This window comes from Sturnira hondurensis, unplaced genomic scaffold (genome assembly GCF_014824575.4).
Source record: "Sturnira hondurensis isolate 20B ecotype Veracruz unplaced genomic scaffold, ASM1482457v3 Scaffold0001120, whole genome shotgun sequence".
NCBI classification, from domain to species: domain Eukaryota; kingdom Metazoa; phylum Chordata; class Mammalia; order Chiroptera; family Phyllostomidae; genus Sturnira; species Sturnira hondurensis.
The window spans coordinates 4,413,121-4,431,364 of NW_028073751.1; the positions used below are offsets into that span (position 1 = coordinate 4,413,121).

At 49.5% G+C, this 18,244-nt stretch overlaps 1 protein-coding gene across 2 annotated transcripts; it reads left to right on the top strand.

The window, feature by feature from the left end:
• Positions 1-12: 12 nt before the first annotated feature.
• On the top strand, positions 13-17,101 carry DELE1 (DAP3 binding cell death enhancer 1). 2 transcript variants are annotated; one of them, XM_037062793.1, is made up of 13 exons: positions 13-151; positions 827-941; positions 1,037-1,160; positions 3,415-3,562; positions 5,148-5,306; positions 5,544-5,635; positions 5,738-5,834; positions 8,592-8,734; positions 10,375-10,533; positions 10,634-10,726; positions 13,251-13,413; positions 13,931-14,170; positions 14,944-17,101. In XM_037062793.1, exons 1-12 carry the CDS (start codon positions 121-123, stop codon positions 14,167-14,169), a joined length of 1,563 nt encoding a protein of 520 aa, XP_036918688.1. In that variant the 5' UTR covers positions 13-120; the 3' UTR covers position 14,170; positions 14,944-17,101. The 2 variants fall into 2 exon arrangements, with proteins under 2 accessions (XP_036918688.1, XP_036918694.1); XM_037062799.1 differs by having other exon boundaries at positions 5,547-5,635.
• The last annotated feature ends 1,143 nt before the right edge of the window (positions 17,102-18,244 follow it).

Consider the following 18,244-nt stretch of genomic DNA (forward strand, 5'->3'; position numbering starts at 1 on the left):
TGGCTGAGAGCTTTCCTGGGGTTCAGCCGGCTGAAGCGCGCCACAGCGGCGGCTGTAGCCACTGTCCCGTGGTTTGGCCTCGCTGTTTTGACTTCGAGCCTCTATGGTGTCGACGAAGACATGTGGCGCCTCACGGGACTCCTAAGCCGAAGTGAGGGGCGTTGGAGCCGCATGTCTTGAGGCAGCGGAGACTCAGAATTGGAGGAGGGGACGAGCGGAAGGACCGAGCCACAGCACTAGTGGGCGGGGTTAGAGCTGAGGAAAAGGAGGGTCCTAAGAGGGCGGGTATGCCTCAGAAGAAGGGCCATTGGAATTCGAGGTGTGGGGACGCTAATGGGAAGAAGGTAGCTTAGAGCCAAGGAGATAGGTGGGGCTAGTGCAAGGAGGGGCAAATAACAGGACCTGGTGGGTGGAGTCAGTGAAAGTGGAGTAAAGCCGATGGAGTAGGCAGTGACAATGGAAAGAGGCGGGACTTTGAGACGAACTGCTCCAAATATTGAACAAGAGTTTGTGTATAAACGCCTGGTCATTCATTTTAGAACAGTGATTGTTAGCCTTAGGAGGGATCAGAATCGCCTAGGGAGCTTTTTTCAAAATATAGATGCTCCACCCAGAACTATCCTAGTTTATTGGTTCCGGGTTGGCACCTAGAATCTGTACTAAGTGAAAGATTCCCACGTGTTAAGAACCTCTGCACAGTCAGATGCCAGAGATTCCGGGGTCCCTGGGGTGGGGCTCTGTCAAGTGTCAGAGTGAAGATTGATGGTACTGCCATTGCCTCAATCCTGTTTATGTTGAGGTGACTGATTTTTGTCGCTCTGCACAGCTCTTCCCCGTCTGCTAGGACCTGACCTCCGGGGGGTGACCCGCAAGTCCACCAGCCCAGATGGGTCTCAGGCCACTTCCTCAACCCTGCTGGTCTCTGTGCCAAGCTTTGACAGGTAAGATACTGCCATCTGTCATCTCTCTCCTCTCTGTACCCCCTCTACCCCCCCTACCTGGCACAGAACTTAATGGCCTGTATTATATCATCTAGGTCAGGCCCCCATGGTCCTGGTCCCAGCACAAGCAGGGGCCCAAGGTCTCATGGATGGAAGGATGGCTTCCAGTGGATATCTGGCCGAGTCTCCCCGAACACTGTGTGGGATGCCATATCGTGGGTAAGGCTCAGTCAGTCCTGTCCTTGATCCTCATTGTGGATGAGAACGATCCTGCATGGAAATAGAGCCCCAAAACATGGGCTAGGGCATTATTGTACCTACACTCAAATTTCCAGTAACCTGTCATTGGAGCATATTTAGGGAGAGAGGGCCACTCCTCGTCCCCTGCCTTCCATGTACTTCTGCTTTTATTCAGTAAGCATTCATTTAACACTCTCTGAACCAGGCATTTTCACTAGACACTAGGGAAATGGCAAAGAACAAGGTAGATAAGATTTTCGCCTTCATGGAGCTTACAGTAAATAATGCTAAATAGCTAATATTTTATTTATTAATTTGAAGTGTTATATGTACATTATCTTCTTTAATCCCTACCAAAATCGTTCAAAGGAAATATCTCCATTTTATAGGTGTGAAAACTTAGGCTCTGAAACTTTAGGTGACATGCTTAAGGTCACACAACTTTTTTAAAAAATACTTTTTTTTTAAGATTTTGTTTATTTATCTTTAGAGGGGAAGGAGAGAGGGAGAGAACCATCAGTGTATGATTGCATGTAGTGAGTGCATCCCCGGCTGGGAACTGGCCTGCAACCCAGGCATGTGCCCTGACTGGGAATTGAACCTCGATCCTCTGGTTCGCAGGCCTGCGCTCAATCCACTGAGCTACACTAGCAAGGGCTTAAGGTCAAACAACTTTTAAGTTGAAGAGCCAGATTTTACTGGGAAGCTCATACTCTTACCTACCACCCTTTATTGCTTGGTTGCTGGACCTAGTATGGCTTGTAAAAGCACCTGGTTTATATTCTGATCCCATGATAGTTGCTCAATAAGTATTTTCTGAATCAGATCTATATATAAGTCAGTTGCTCAGTCTAATAGAGCAGAATCTCTGCCTTTCAGGTTGTGCTTACAAGGCATTCTGAATGAAGTTGGCACACACATCACTGTCACATCTCATCCTATCACTTCTATGCTATGAACTTCTATGCATCTCATCTCATCTCATTATGTCTGTCACATCTCATCCCTATCACTCCTATGCTATGAACTTGGCACGTGACTTGACCTCTCTGAGCCTCAGTTGTCTCATCTGTAAAAGGGTGCCATCAGCATATCTGAGCCTGGGGTGTCTCCACGATAGGGGCACTTCTCTCTGGGGAGCTACGGACTAGAGGCATAATACACCTTGGAGAGGAGAGCATTGCCCCGTTTTGTCAAGATCCAGACCCTAGGGTGGTCCCACAGTGAGTCTTTTTGGAAACAGGACCTGGACCTCTGGGGCCCCGATGCCATCCCTTCCCTTTGTCACTACGGCCCATGTGAAAGAGCCTGAGCACAAGCTGTCCCCAGGGCCCTGGGTACATGTCCCTGTTATCAACAATGCCACAATGCCAGCACCTTCTCTTCCTTCTGGCCCCAGCTCACACTTCACCCCAGTAGACAGGGTTTCCCTGATTCCCTATCTTGCCAAGCCTTCCTCTCACAGTCTGTGTAACCCCTGATTTGTTTCCTTTTTGGCATTTAGCATGAGTTGTCATTATTGTATTTATTTCTCTGTGTACTTTGGCTTCTTGTTTTCCTCCCTCAGTGAAGATACAAAACTTCACGAGGCTAAAACTGTCCCTGTCTTGTCATTGTACCCAGTCCCTGTTGCAACAGGAAGAGACAGGGAAAACCAAGCAGTCACTGGGCTAGGAGCTAGCTTAGGTGTTCTGCAGGCCTGTTAAAGAAGAGACACTTTCAGTAAACCCGTACCTGTGAACGTGGGTGTGGTGGGGTGGTTTGGTCAGGGTGGGGGGAATGGAGGAGTTGTGCCAGATAAGAGAAGGAGAGAGAGCCTGGTGGGGAACTCTGATCTGAGGCTACTTTTTTGGCAGAGCCCCAGCTTACCACATTATCTCTTTGCCTGCTTAGATGTTGTTTATAGAGTAACTCCCTCATGCATTTATTTAGTGTACCTATCTTAGCACTCTGCTAGGTGCTGGGGATACATTGGTGTGGAGAAACAGACAGGGTTCCTGCCCTCGTTGTGCTTTAAGACTAACAGGAGAGTCAGACCTTAGTGGAATAATTGTAGAGGTGATTACTTAAATACCAGTATGATCAGGGTTCCAGAGTGTGAGGGCATGGAGTGCAGGAGCTAGCCCAACCAGGAGTCAGGAAAGGCTTCTCGAAGCGATGTTTGAGCTGAAGGCTGAGACTGTGTGAGCTGGCTAGCTGGAGAGCTGTGTCCCTAACATGCTGCCTTTCCCAGGGCACTCTGGCAGTGCTGGCCCTGCAGCTGGCGAGGCAGATCCACTTCCGGGCATCCCTGCCAACAGGACCTCGGCGAGCAGAGCGCAGCTCTTGGCGCCGTCCCCTGGACTGTTTCCTCTCATCTCCCTTCTGGCATCCGTGCTCCTGTGAGTTCTCAGTCTGGGGGACAGGAGGGCTGGGCTGGGCTGGGCTGGGCATTTCTCTGGGCCAGGAAGCATCTCTGGACACACCTCAGGAAAAGAACCATCAGCAGCAGCTCCTTGCCTTTCCTATCTGCAGCCAGAGGAAGGGGAATGTGAGGAAATGCCATCCACCCATCCACCCAGGGTGTGGGCCACACCTACCCTTCAGTGCTCCCCATGTCCTCCCATCACCTTGCATGGGGGAGTCCCACCAGGGTGCAGGATACTTTAGGTCCTGGGTGTGGCTTCCTGCCTACCCCTCAGCCAGTCAGGTCACTCTCTGTTTGGTCATCCATTAATAAATGAATCTTGAGGAGCTACTATGTGCCGTGGTACAGAGGCAGTGAGCCCATTGGTTAAGGCTGTGGAGTCAGACTACTGGAGTTCAAGTCCCAGAGCTGCTGTAGACCAGGACAAGTCACTTTAAACTTCCCTGTGCCTCAGTTTCTTGAACTGTAAAATGGGGTGATAACCCCACCCCATAGGTTTCTTGGGAGGACTAAATGAATTAATCCATGTCAAGGACTTACATGCCTGGCACGTAGAAAGTACTCTGTAGTAGGTAGTAGTTTAAGTTCTTGTCCTTGTTACAATCTAATCATTATCAATGTTACCGTCAAACATAGTGTTAGGTGCTGTGGCTACAGCATTGAGTGAATAAAGCAGATGCCTCCCTGCCGCTGGAAGATTCATGCAGCGGAGCGACTAATGCTCAGGGCGGGTGATCGGGGTGCACGTGGGCCCGTTCAACCCCCGTGGAGGGATGCTCGCCAAGGAAACAGGAGAGGAGGGCTGTGGAAGAGCTGTCACAGGAGTCTCCAAATTCTTCCTTCTGTCCCCCAAATGTCAGCAAGGACTCAGTCAAGCCTGAGCGGGCTGTACTGATCACCTCCTTTTTTTTTTTTTTTAAGATTTTGTTTAAAGTCCTGGCTGGTGTAGCTCAGTGGATTGAGCACAGGCTTGCGAACCAGAGGATCGTGGTTCAATTCCTAGTCAGGGCACATGCCTGGGTTGCAGGTTGGTTCCCTGCCAGGCCAACTCCCAGCAGGGGATGCACGAGAGGCAACCATACATTGATGTTTCTCTCCCTCTCTCCTTCCCCTCTAAAGATAAATAAATAAATAAAATCTTTAAAAAAAAAAGATTTTGTTTATTTATCTTTAGATAAATAAAGATTTAGGTGTCGGGCATGATGATGGAGGCAGAAAGGATGTCGCAGGCAAGAGAAACAGATCGGCGAAGGCTTCGAGTTGAGAGCCAGCTGCACCTAGCCCCTCTCTTATTTTCCTTTTTGTTTATTTATCTTTTTTTTTAAAGATTTTATTTATTTATTTATCTTTAGAGGGGAAGGAGAGAGGGAGAGAAACATCAATGTATGGCTGCCTCTCGTGAGTCCCCTGCTGGGAACTGGCCTGCAACCTAGGCCTGTGCCCTGACTGGGAATCGAACCGCGATCCTTTGGTTCGCAGGCCTGCACTCAATCCACTGAGCTACACCAGCCAGGGCCTGATCCCCTTCTGATCCGACTGTTGTCGTTGGCTCTTTCCAGCGCTGCGGAGGCACATTCTCCCCACTGACAGCCCAGTTCCCAGCCACCCTGGCCTCAGGGAACCCAGGCTGGTCCAGGAAGAATCCTCCACTCAGCCCGAGAGCCTCTCCTCACACAGCCCCTTGAGAGCAGCTGGTCTTCAGGATCCCTCTGAGGAAGGTATGTCCCCACCTCCTAGAATCAGCAGAAGGCAGGGGGAGCAAGCATTTCTTTCTGTACATGCCAGGTAAGGAGCTTATCATTCCGGAGAGGCCCCATGCTTCCTGGGGTAGTTCAGAATTATTGTGGTTGCTTGCCATGGTGCTGGATGGGGGAGCTGGGACATTGGAAAAGTGAGAGAGAATGAGAAGTAACACTTTCTCCTCTGCCCTGGCTGGGTGTTGGCCATCTCCCCAGCAGATCTCGGTGCTGTCGGCTTTCTGCGTGCCAGCAGTAACTTCAGCTCCAAGGCCAAACCAGCTCCGACTCAGCCCACTAGTGAGAAGCAGGTATCATCCAGATTCGGCCACCCAGATTTTTATAGCATTGTCCTGGGCAGGTAGCAATCCCAATGAACTGCCCCATGGTGAGTCTTTATATTTCTTCCCTAGGAACAAGATAAATCAAGAACGCTTTCCCTGGAGGAGGCTGTGACTTCTCTTCAGCAGCTCTTCCAGCTCAGCGTTTCCATTGCTTTCAACTTCCTGGGTAACTGGGTGGGCCCGGCCTCAAGGCAGGCAGATGGGCAGGCAGAAAGGGGATGGGGAAGGTCAAAGAGAGTCAGGTAGGGAGTAGTGCAAACCAGAGAGTGTTATTTTCTCCCAGGTATGTGGACAGATCTGGTGGCACAGTGGTATTGGGGACCCATTCTCACTCAAACCCTTCTGCCAGTCTTAAAGCTGGCTCCCATTTTGAGGTCTTCCTTGGCTATTTTAACTCCTGCCCTTATATCCATATTCTAGGCAGCTGAAAGGAGAAGGTGGGAAAGCTAAAGGGCCACTCCATCCCTTTAAGGACATGACCTAGAAATTGCACGAATCGTCATCTGGAATGTAGGCTTATGGCTGCCCCTAGTTGCAGAGGAGACTGGGGAATGTAGTCTTTAGCTGAATGACCATGTGCCTACGCGAAAATTCTGTGTAAGAGGGGAGAAAGTCTTGGAGACTACCTTGCATTCTCTGCTACACATAGGCAAGGACAGGCTCCTGAGGTTTGTGACAGGCCCTCAAGTGCATGAGCAGGAACTTCTCGCCCACTTCTGGAGACTCCAGATGCCCCTGCACTATTCGTCCCAGTTTAAGGCCTTCCAATGTGTAGTCCTAGCAGCACCTCCTGGAGTCTAGTGAGCATGTGGGTGAGAGGCTGGGATTCATTCAGAACAGATTTATTGAGCATTCGCCTCTTGCTCAGCCCTTTTTTAGGTGTCGGGGATATGGTGTTTCACAAGACAAAGTCTTTACCCGAGCAACTAACGTGTGAGTTGAGGGAGAGGAAAACAGTAAATTGCCAGACAAATAAAGAGAATTTCAGATGGTGATAAATGTTATGGAGAAAATTAAACAGAAACAACTTTGGATTTGGAAGTCCTCACTGGTGGGATGATCCTTGAGCTAAGACCTGTTTAACAACAACAAAAAAGCCTGTCTTATTTCCATCTGGAACTTAGAGGTCACTGGGCAAGTGGAATCAGAGAAGGAGCAGAGGCCAGATCAAGTGAGATTTTCAGAGCCATGGTACAGTGTGGATGTTCAAAGTGAGGCAGGAAGCCATTAGACGGTTTTATGCTGGAGCAGGAAGAAGGGCACTCACGTGGTCTGATTTGCTTTTTAAAGATCTCTCTGGCTGTTGTAAGGACAAATGTGGATTGTAGGGAAGCCCAAGGGGGAACAGGAGACTGGGTTGCGTTGTTACTGATGACTAAGCAAAATGTGGTGGTGGCTTGTCTAGGGTAGAGGCAGAGGAGAATGAGATGAGTAGATGGATCAGGGTGTGTTGATAGAGCCAGTGTGGGCAGTGGGGACAGGGCAGGATCTTTTGCCCTCTCGAGTCTTCTCCTCAAGGACAAGAGGGCTCTGTGAACTTGTCCAGAGAGTTTTCAGACAGCAGGGAGGTGACTTTAATTCAGTGCTGGCTGAATGCAACCTGGCTTCTACCTTATTAGCTTTTTGTGATTTAGATGGGCAGATAGTCTCTTCTGAGAATTTTCTTGCCCATTCCTTCACTCACATATTCATTTATTCAGCAAGTGCTAAGCACTGTGACAGAACACAAAAGGAGCATAAGCCTGTAATCATATTTTGCATTTGTATAGAGCTTTCACCCTATGTAAAGTCATTTCTACACTCTTTTTCTGCTTCTGCTTCCAAGATTTTAGAGTCTAATTGAGGAGACCGGGCTTGCACTCTTGAAACAGTTTAGGTTGTAGAAAAAGACTTGTATATTAAGTAAATGACCAAAAAAAAGTGTTTAAAGCCTGAGTGTGGTCTGCAGGTTCCAGGGCAGAGACAGGACACGAAGGCATGATGATGGAGGCAGAAAGGATGTCGCAGGCAAGAGAAACAGATCGGCGAAGGCTTCGAGTTGAGAGCCAGCTGCACCTAGCCCCTCTCTTATTTTCCTTTTTGTTTGGAAGGTCAAAGAACATGGGCTTTGGAGCTGGACACACCTGAATTCAGGTCTTTGCTCCCTTGTATTATCTCTCACAGTGTCCCCATAAAGCAACATTAACAGTTGTCAGCTGGGCGAGGTTATGTTGGTTAGAACAGCCTAAATCACAGGTGGCAAACACAAAGCCTGTGGGCCGAATCCGGCCCAACACCTTGTTTTATTCTGCGTGACACCTTGTTTCTACTGAGCTGCAGTGCCGAGCTCCTTGCCCCAGTTAAGGTGTAATTACATTTATACAGTCCTAAAATTACATTTAGCCCTTTGAAGGCAACCTCGAGGCTGATGTGGCCCCCACTGAAATTGAGTTTGACACCCTGGCCTAAATCCACTCTGGCTGTTAAATATGAAGGGAACCTATCAAGGTCTGTTGACCTGCCAAACCTCAGAAAGGACGGGAGTCAGGGAAGCCCCCGGGACCCAGGGTGCAGTAACTGATAGTGCTGTCCTCAGAATCAACCTGCAAAAGCTGAGTTTTCTCCTGTGGGAAGGAGATCAACAGTCAGATTTCGCAGGGGAGGGTCTCATTGGTTGGGAAGAGAGGAGACACGTTGATTGACAGCAGTGGGGAAAGGGCTGTTCTCAGAGGGAAATCAGGACATTACAACCCAGAGGAGGATGGTATAGATGAGGGCAGAACCCACTGATGTGTATGGCTAGCCAGTGAAATGTTAGGATGGAAACATATGCAAATTGTCCAGTACAAAAAAAGAAGGGAAGAAGCCTGTGGGCACCTGGCTGAGGATGTAGGGAGGTTTGAAGAGGAAGCCGTGAGTGTCTACACCCTGCGCTTTCCTACAGGGACAGAGAACATGAGGAACGGGGACTACACGGTGGCCTTTTCCTACTTCCAGAAAGCAGCAGCACGCGGCTACAGCAAAGCACAATACAACGAGGGCTTGTGTCACGAGTATGGCAGAGGCACCTCCAGGGACCTCGGCAAGGTACCGCACCCCCTTTCCTGCCCCAGACCCATCCCCTGTGCTGCAAGGCCGGCCCAGAGTGACCTCCAGAAAGAGCAATGGACGGGGCTTGGGGAAAGCCCCCATTTCTCTCCCAGCTGTGAGGGAAACATTTTTAAAAAGCTCTTAATGCCCTGCCTGATGTGGCTCAGTGGGTGGAGCACTGGCCTGTGAACCAAAAGGTCGCACGTTTGATTCCTGGTCAGGGCACATGCCTGGGTCACAAGCCAGTTCCCTAGTTGGGGGCATGTGAGAGGCAACCAATCTCAGTATTTCTCCCCCTTCCCTTCCTCTAAAAAATGAATAAATAAAATTTAAAAAATCCTCTTAATTTCTAGGAATTTCGACTTTAAGCCCAGTCAGACCAGTGCCCTTATCTTCTTTGCAGCTGCATCCTCAGGGCCTAGAACAGGGGTGTCAAACTCATTTTCACTGGGGACCACATGAGCCTCACAGTTGCCTTCAAAAGGGTAAATGTAGCCCTGGCTGGTGTAGCTCAGTGAATTGAGCGTGGGCCTGCGATCCACACGATCACGGTTCGATTCCCAGTCAGGGCACATGCCTGGGTTGCAGGCCAGTTCCCAGCAGGGGACTCACGAGAGGCAACCGTACGTACATTGATATTTCTCTCCTTCTCTCCTTCCCTTCCCCTTTAAAGATAAATAAATAAAAATTTTAAAAAAGGTCTTATATTTTTTAAAAAAAGGTTTACATGTAATTTTAGGATTGTATAAATGTAACTACTCCTTGACTGTTAAGGAGTTGAAATTATATTCAGCCCTTTGAAGACAACCACGAGGCTGATGATAAAACCCCAGTGAAAATAAGTTTGATACCCCTGGCCTAGAATGTCACTTTGGTGAGTGGGTTAATTGGTTCTAAAAAAAGGATAAGTGCAGCCCTGGCTGGTGTGGCTCAGTGGATTGAGCACCGGATTGCGAAGCAGAGGATCACTGGTTTGATTCCCAGTCAGGGCACATGCCTGGGTTGCAGGTCAGGTTCTCCAGTGTGGGGAGCGCAAGAGGACACCACACATTGATGTTTCTCCTTCTCCATTCCCCTCTGTCTAAAAATAAATAAATAAGTAAAAATCTTTTCTTAAAAAAGATAAGGCTGAAACAAACAATGTACAAAAAAAGAATAAGTGCAGATGTTATATACAAGAATGCGTTTCTTGAAATTTTATACGGTAGCAAAGGGAAGCAACCTGTTTCCTCAGTGGAGAATTGATTGATACCAGTTGACATTGAGCGCACACCCTGCGAGTGTAGGCACTCACAGCTTCCTCTAGGAACCTCTCTACCCCTATACACACATGCATGTTTATGTGTGTGTAAGTACATATAATGTGTAGTATACATATGTAAATACATATAGATGAAGAAATGTAAGGCTGTACACTAAAATGTTAACAGAATCATCTTTAGGAGGCAGGATTTCTTAGCATTGTATGTTTCTATTTCTCATTTTATCTGTATTTAAAATTTTTTGGCTTATCTGTACTTTCTGACTAGTCTATTATGATTATGTATTATTTAATTAAATAATGTTTTGAAATTTCACTCAGAGAAAAAGCTGGCTTCCAGAGTCACCAGTTGATGGCCTTTCTCCCTTTGCCCTAGGCTGTCCTTTGCTACCAGCTGGCTGCCAGCCAGGGCCACAGCCTGGCTCAGTACCGCTACGCCAAGTGCCTGCTACAAGGCCCAGCCTCTTCATGGGACCCTAAGCAGCGGAGGGCAGTGTCCATGTTGACGCAGGCTGCAGACTCAGGCTTGAGAGAGGTACATGTCATGGGCAGGGATGGGGCATCTCTCCTGGGCACCCAGGGCATGTGGGGCCTGGCAGTGACCAAAATATGTTTTTCCTTCCTCCTAACCACAGGCTCAGGCTTTCCTCGGGGTGCTTTTTACCAAGGAGCCATACCTGGATGAGCAGAGAGCTGTGAAGTATCTTTGGCTTGCAGCCAACAATGGGGTATGAGGTCTCCAGTATCCAGGCATATTGGGGATTAACTTTGATAAAGGAAGGAACTTTGGAACTGGCACCAAGTTTTTTGGATAGGAATATTGGGCCAGTGTTAAGCCTTAACTCTCGCCAACTTCCTGGGTGACCTTTTGCAGGTCCAGTCGTGTCCTGGAGCTGGCTCGAACCTGCCTGAGAGAGCTATGGGTGGTGTAAAACCAGCCATGGTAGGAATATTTGCACCATAGAAATTGCTAAATGCTGCAGAGCAGGGCTTTTCCCCCTGGAGAGTCAGGGTTAAACATTAACCAGCACACTGCTGGGCCTGCACTTATAGATCCAGACCTGTTCCCGTGTCCCTAAACCTGGGACGGATCATAATGCCTGCCTGTCTGCCACGTCACAGGGTTGTCGTGAAGATCAGAGTGTGGTTAAGATAACAGGTGTGAAAGTGCTTGGCCAGTTGTACACACAAAAAGTGCATAGTTACACATATTGTAGTGCAGGGGGTTCAGAAGACACATGAAGTGAATACCCCAGGCAGTTGCAGTGGCTGGTGGGGGCGGGGGAGTGGGTGGCTGGTTGTCTGTGAACTGGGGGCATTTTCGCTTAGGCAAAGTGCCCCAGAGTTGATNCTGCCACGTCACAGGGTTGTCGTGAAGATCAGAGTATGGTTAAGATAACAGGTGTGAAAGTGGTTGGCCAGTTGTACACACAAAAAGTGCATAGTTACACATATTGTAGTGCAGGGGGTTCAGAAGACACATGAAGTGAATACCCCAGGCAGTTGCAGTGGCTGGTGGGGGCGGGGGAGTGGGTGGCTGGTTGTCTGTGAACTGGGGGCATTTTCGCTTAGGCAAAGTGCCCCAGAGTTGATTCCACAGAGCGTTCGTTGTACGGGATATTTATAAGTAATTTGAGGTGGGGAAAGGGTCCGTTGGCTTGGGGAAATAATGAGTTAAACAGATATCTTTAATGCAAGAAATCTCAGAACTTTCAGTCATGGTGAATTACCGAGAAGGCATCTGTGGTTTGCTGTGTTTCTCAAGTGTATTTGAGCAGTGCATGTTTTTGAGTTGCGCCTTGAAGGCCCAGGAGTCCTGGATGAACACAAGCAGCATGCACAGACTGGGACTGCCCTGCATAGGGACTGTGGCTTCTCTGTTTCCTGGCCAAACACTCCAATAGCTTCAGTGATCTCTTGGGCATCAGAGCACTTGCCCCTTTTCACTCTGTGTTGCCCAGAGTACCTGTAGTAGCTGTCAAACGGGACTGGTGTCACCAACCAGTACTGTCCTCTGTGCCTGTCTTTCCTTAAAAGAGCTGCAGAGCACTCCTGGGACTGAGCAGGCTTGGATCCCTCTGCTGGACACGCGGGGCACCTGGCCTGCTTCGGTCCTCCAGTCCGCTAGGGGGCGAGACGCACAAAGGAGTGCCAGGTGACTGTGCTGGGGCACAGGCCTTACATGCATCCATCCCACCAGGGACTTTAGCTCCCCAGGTTTGTGCTGAGCAGCGGCAGGGTGGGTGTTTCGGCCTTACAAATACCGAGTGCTGTGTTCTCAGCCAGCCTGTAGCCTTGAGCCCACCATGTTCATTGCACAGACTTTGGTCTGCCTGCTACAGGAACTCCTTTCAGAAATTTAACTGTAGAAGGTAGAAGAGAAATTGGACCAGGGTTGGGAATCAACCAAGAGTTTTGTTTTTTTAAGTTGGAAGATTTAGTATAATGAAAACATTCCACTAGAGAGGGAGAGAGAAATGATGTAGGCAACTCAAGGTTTGAAAATAGTAACACTAATCTAAGTACTTTTTATATGTTAACACATTCAATCCTCACAACAGCATAATATGGCATGTGCCATTATTATGTGGACTTTACAGATGAGGAAACTGAGACAGAGATGTAGGCCAATGTGCCTGAGTTACACAGCTGGTACATGGGGGAACCCAGGCTGGAAGCCATGCAGTCTGGCTGTGCAGGCCTGGCTTCCAGCCCGAGCAGACACTGCCTCTCCAAGGAGGAGATAGTTCTCAGTGAGTAGAGAGGATTTTGAGCCTTGGGCAAAGGGGCCACCTTCTAACCTTTCAGATGAGGAGAAATACTTTCTCTGTAATGTATTCTGTGCAGCCCTATTTGCAGAAATTCAGGAAGACCTTTGGGAAGCCTAACCTCCACCCTTGCTCCTGACTCTTTCAGGATAACATAGGCCCCTGACTCTTGGGTTTCCCATAGCTGGGCTGAGTGCTGCCTGTAGCCTTCACTTCTGCATACTTTTAGCCTCACAGAGAGAAGCTCATACATTGCTCTGGCTAGACCCTCCCAGGGTGGAGGGGTCCATTGTGTTGGGTGGGCTTGGGGCCTCTGGCTTGTCATGGATGAGATCCAGGGTAGAGGGAGGGCCAGCGCTGGACCCTGCCCCTACCTGACAAAGCGCCAGCATGCCAGACTGCTCCACCTTTCTCCCACCTTGGCATTCAGTTCTTCAGTTCTGCATGTGTGCACATCTGTGTGTCTGTCTGTGTTCTCTTTTAGGACTCACAGAGCAGGTACCACTTGGGAATCTGCCATGAGAGGGGCCTTGGTGTGCAGAGGAATCTGGCAGAGGCTGTGAGATGTTACCAGCAGTCAGCAGCTCTGGGGAACGAGCCCGCCCAGGAGAGGCTTCAGACCCTTTTTTCTTCCATGGAGGCAGCAGGTACGGAAGCAAGTCAAAGCCAACAGGGTCCCTCCCCTGAGCTCCGTACCTGTGACAGAGAGGCGTGGCAGTAGCTCTTGGTGTCCTGTCATTTCCTGCCACAGTGATGGGTAATAGCACAGCTTTTCGAGTCAGACAAACCTGTTTTAACCGTGTGCTGTCACTGAACTTGGACTCCGTGTCTTTGAGCCTCAGTTTTTTCACCTTGGAATACATGGGTACTAGTAGTGCTTTACTCATTCAGTGGTTATAAGCATTAACTGTGGTGACTATAAAGGGCTTAACGCAGCCTGGCATACAGCAGGTATTAAATAAATGGCAGCTGCTCTGGTGATTTTCCAGGAGGGACAATGTCCCAAGGCTGCCTCAGCACCCTGAATTACCCTGCTTGCCGACAGGCCCTTTGGACAGGCGGGAGTTAATCGTGCCAGGGGAACCAGGTCCTTTAAGAAGTCCTTGCTGCAAACTGGGAACCCAAGAGTACAGCACTAGTAAGAGTTCTCACCTTTCCTTGCAGTCCCCGGACCCCGGGACCGGGCCGGCACAGGACTGAAGTCCTTCTCCAGCCCTTCCCTCTGCAGCCTGAACCCCCTGCTGGCAGGAGCCTCATGCCTCCCACATGCCTGGAGTACAGGGAACCTTGGCCTCCTCTGCAGAAGTGGCCATCTCGGAGCCAGCCCTGGAGCCCCCAGCAGGCCTGTGCCCACACATCCCTGGCCTTTGGAAAGGAGTGTTGTCAGGCTGGGTTTTGGCTAAGGTGAGACCAAGCACAGTCACTGGTAATACCTGTCACTGGTGCAGGGTGGGGAGGCTGGGGAGGAAGTGGATGGCAATAAGATGAGTGTCAGTTACCCTTTTCAGGGTAGAAATTCCAGTGGGAGCCAGGTTCTCAAGCAATTCCAAGTGCATGGCTAATAAATGACTTTGACCTTCCCCCCCAGTTGATAGCCTCACAGAGCAGCAGTGGATACAATTACAGGCATTTCTGGTTGGTGCACAAAAAGGATTCATTCAGTGACCTGTGAAAAACTGTACTGAAGGGTCCAGAGACCCTGGTCTTCACTTAGCCTTTGTCTTGGAAAAAATCAGTGACCTTCTCCTTCCCCATAGTTTCCTCAAGCTTAGACCACATTTTTTTTGCCAGCATCTGATCTGTGTGCTTCTGGTGGTTCACAAGAGGATTTTAGGTGGTATTCAAATTAATATTTTCATTTTTATAGTTGTGTATTTAATATTTAATGTACAAATATGACTAGTATGTTTCACAGATCCGAAGGGTTTCACAGATATGAAAAATAGTGCATTGACTTAAAGGAAAATGTCATGACGTTGCTCACAGGGAGCACAGATCCAGAGGTGGCGGAAGTCCTGAAGTGGCTCCGTGAACAGCTGGAACTGGGGAACACTGAGTCCGTTCACTTTTGATCATCTCCAGCGGATTCATGATTGTCCAATTTGGAACTATGGAGTTTCTTGCCTAAAATGCCTGATGCATCTGCTTGATTTTTTTTTCTCCTCAATTTTTTGCAGACCTTCAGCCTCTAAAGATGGAGCCTGTGGGTTCTCAGAGATACCAAACTTGAGTCCCCAGGAAGAGGCCAGTTACCCGCCACCCTTCCCAAAGAACCTTAAATACCCACCCCAGCGCAGCACTGAAGAGGAAAGTGTGTGAAGACCCAGGTTCTGGCCATGACCCTTTGCGTGGCCATGTCACCTTCAAGCAGTGAGTAGCCTGACTCACTGCAGTGTTCTCCACAGCTGCAGACTAAGGGCGGTGCTATCTACCCTCCTCCTCTGCAGGGCTGACTGGGGCCACTTCACCATGGAAAAGACCATGGTGCTCACACAGGCCTGAGGAGGCAGGGTGATGCTCATGTATACATGGCTTTGTGAGTCACCAGGCCAGGAGAGGACCCAGGTCTCCTGAGTCCTGGGCCAGGGCTCTTTTGCACCATTCACATGCAATGTTACACAAAAGCGTTTTCACCATCCTGCCAACATGAGGGAGCGAATGGAGATTCCTGGAGCAGGAGAGTGTGGATCGTAAGCCCTTCTGTTGAGAAGGGTGTGCCAGAAATGCATGGGAGTTTAATAAAACCGATAGGGGATTATCTCATCACTCTGCCCTTAAGGGTGTGGGGGAGAGCCAGGGAGACGGGCAGGGGGAGCTAAAAGCCGAGGCTCCATTCTCATCTCTAAACTTTCCATTAACCAATTTAAAGGGTCTTAAAAGCTTCTCCGAGAGAGACTCAGAAAAAATGATTTCTGAGTCAACGCTAATGACTCCAATTACTGAATTTGTGAATAGCTGTGCCCTGGCTTTTGGATGTTAGCCCAAGTTCAATAGCATAGATGTGGTTGAGAGTGAGGTGTGGGAGGGACTGAGGAGCAAAACTCTTAGTGATTGTTCAAATGGGAAAGACCCATTTCAAAGGTGGGAGGAGTTGGGGGAGACTGTGTTCACATTTCCCTCTCTGCTTCTCACCCCTTTCCCCAACCTCGGGTGACCCTGGCACACTTTCCTGCCACCACTGGAACCCTAAGCCCCCCTGCCCCCTGCTGCCTTTCCAGGGCTGCTCTGCACACTGGCCTCCCCCTCCCTGTCCCCTCAAGTTGGGGCAGGGACCTTGTCTTCATATTGCAGTGTCCTCAGCACTTAGCACACGGCCCCACTCAGGTGGGAGCTCAGTGTGCTCAGTTTTAAGCTATGCAGTGCACTAATCTCTCTGCAAAAAAAAAAAAGGTTTCTGTGGTCAAATAAGTTTGGGAAGCACTGCTGCACTAGACATCCCCTTTTTATAGATTCACAATGCACATCAGCATATTCCAGGTTCCAAGAAGTCCAGCAGAAAAGAACTTGGTTAACCCAGTGCTCCCCTTGTGGGGATGAGCACAGAGCCAGCTCCCTGCAGATTGCTGTGACCTTTGTGGGGCACCCTCTTGTGAAGCTGCACTTGCCAGCCTCTTCCCCTGTGATTGTCATTTTGGGCTCTCTGATTACTGCTTTCTCCAGACCATGCCTGGGGCAGTTCAGACTGTCCAGGGACACTGGGTGTCCTGCGGTGGTGGCCAGGTACAGCTCTCCCTCCCCCTCAATTGTTACAGATTAAGTACTGATTCAGTGGCAAACTTGGAAGTGGGATATTTTTAAGCTCTGCTCCTGGAGAGGGAGGGATGGGAGAGTCCTGAGAGAGACGCTGTCAAGGGGCCAGAAATCCTCAGCTGTTCCGTCACCACAGTCTCCACGCAGCCCCAGGGGATAGGCTACATCGGAAGACCCAGAACCGCTGTGCTTTTGCCATTAAAATTCCATTATGAATGACTCATTGTTAGAGCCCCAAAAGGAAATGTTGGGGGAGGGCCGGGAGATGGCCCCTGACAGCAGGGCCAGCCTGGGTCAGTATACTGGGTGACCTGAGGTTTGGGGCCTGGTGCCCTCAGCAGTGAGACCTTTGTGTGAAGCTCTGCTGCCTCAGTTTCCTCATCGGAGATGCTGTTTCCAGGGAGCCCTGATGCTACAGCGTGAGCAAGGCTGTTTGGTTCACTGTATCTTCAGTGCTAATACAATGTTCAGTATGCATTTATTCAATGAATGAGTGATTCTGTGCACTGCCCCTTCTTCATCCAACACCAAGCCTATCCTGCACCTAGTAGGTGCATTAAATATTCATTAAAGAACTGATGCTATGTACCCCCCCCACTGCTATTCCCAGTGCTACTTTTGCCACATAGTAATTGTTCAACAAATAGAAAATATCTGTTGAATGAGTGCTTCTGATCCTGCCTTCCTCTTCACCCCACCCATTCTATTGTACCCACCCAATATTTACTAGGGGCTGAAAAATGCTGTCCTGTTTTCTAGTTACACACTATGTGCCCAGCTGAGCCTCCCCCTCCTGTCACCTCCTTTTTGGTATTTGGTTCTTTCCAGAGTCCCAAGGGTAGTGGTTGCCATCTCACTCTTGTTTCAGCCAGAGGAGAGGTAGGATCGGTGAGTTGCCACGCTGAAGTTGGGGGACAGACATGGAGGCTGCCTGTCCATCTCTGAGCTGCCCCCAGGCTCCGAATGAGCACCAAGCACCGCATTGCACTCCCGGTGGTGGGGAATGGCTTGACTGTTGATTAAAAAAAAAATCCCTCTGCACTCTCCAAATTAAGACGACATTTAACTGAGCACTCACTGGTTCGCCTGCTCCTGCAGTCACTCCCAGGGGACAGAGCCCGTATTGGTGGAAACTGTTCTGAGCATGTCCAAAGTCTCAGCTCTGACATCTTTGGCTGATGTCAAGAAGTTTCTGTGACCTTGTTCAGCCCACTCAGTTCTGTCACCAGAGACACTGTCTTGCTCTCTGCCTGTTATTGGGAGAGGGCTGGTATTAGCGTGCTAGGAGAACGTTGCAGGGCGCGGGCCAGAGTATAAACGTCAGTACTTGCACCCCCACCCTGAGCAAAGGTCAGTTGCCTCAGGGTAGCTCTGCCCATGAGTTCTCCAGGTTTTGTGGTGAAGGCCAGACTGAGGACCAACCTAGAGGATTGCAGTGGTCCTTAGCCGTATCTAGGTCACAGACCCTCCGAGAATCTGACGAAAGCACTGACTCCTTCCCGTAGCAAAATATACCTCCTCCCAGTTTTACAAGCAGTTAAGTGGGGATCCGGAAGCCCAGCCAGAGGCTCCAGCTTAAGTTAAGGCCCCTGGATGTGTTAGAATGAACTACCCCCTAAATCCCAGACCCAGACCCTCACCCAGCCACAGACCCGCCAAGGGGCTCTGGGCCAGTCAGCCCTTTGTGTCCCGCCATTTCCTTGCTATAAAATGTTCAGACTCCTTATA

Excerpts from the sequence above, each read along its gene's own strand:
- DELE1 (XM_037062793.1), top strand. The coding sequence starts at position 121 with ATGTGGCGCCTCACGGGACTCCTAAGCCGAA. Across the intron at positions 152-826 it reads CACGGGACTCCTAAGCCGAA|CTCTTCCCCGTCTGCTAGGA; the intron begins GTGAGGGGCGTT and ends CGCTCTGCACAG. Across the intron at positions 1,161-3,414 it reads TGTGGGATGCCATATCGTGG|GGCACTCTGGCAGTGCTGGC; the intron begins GTAAGGCTCAGT and ends TGCCTTTCCCAG.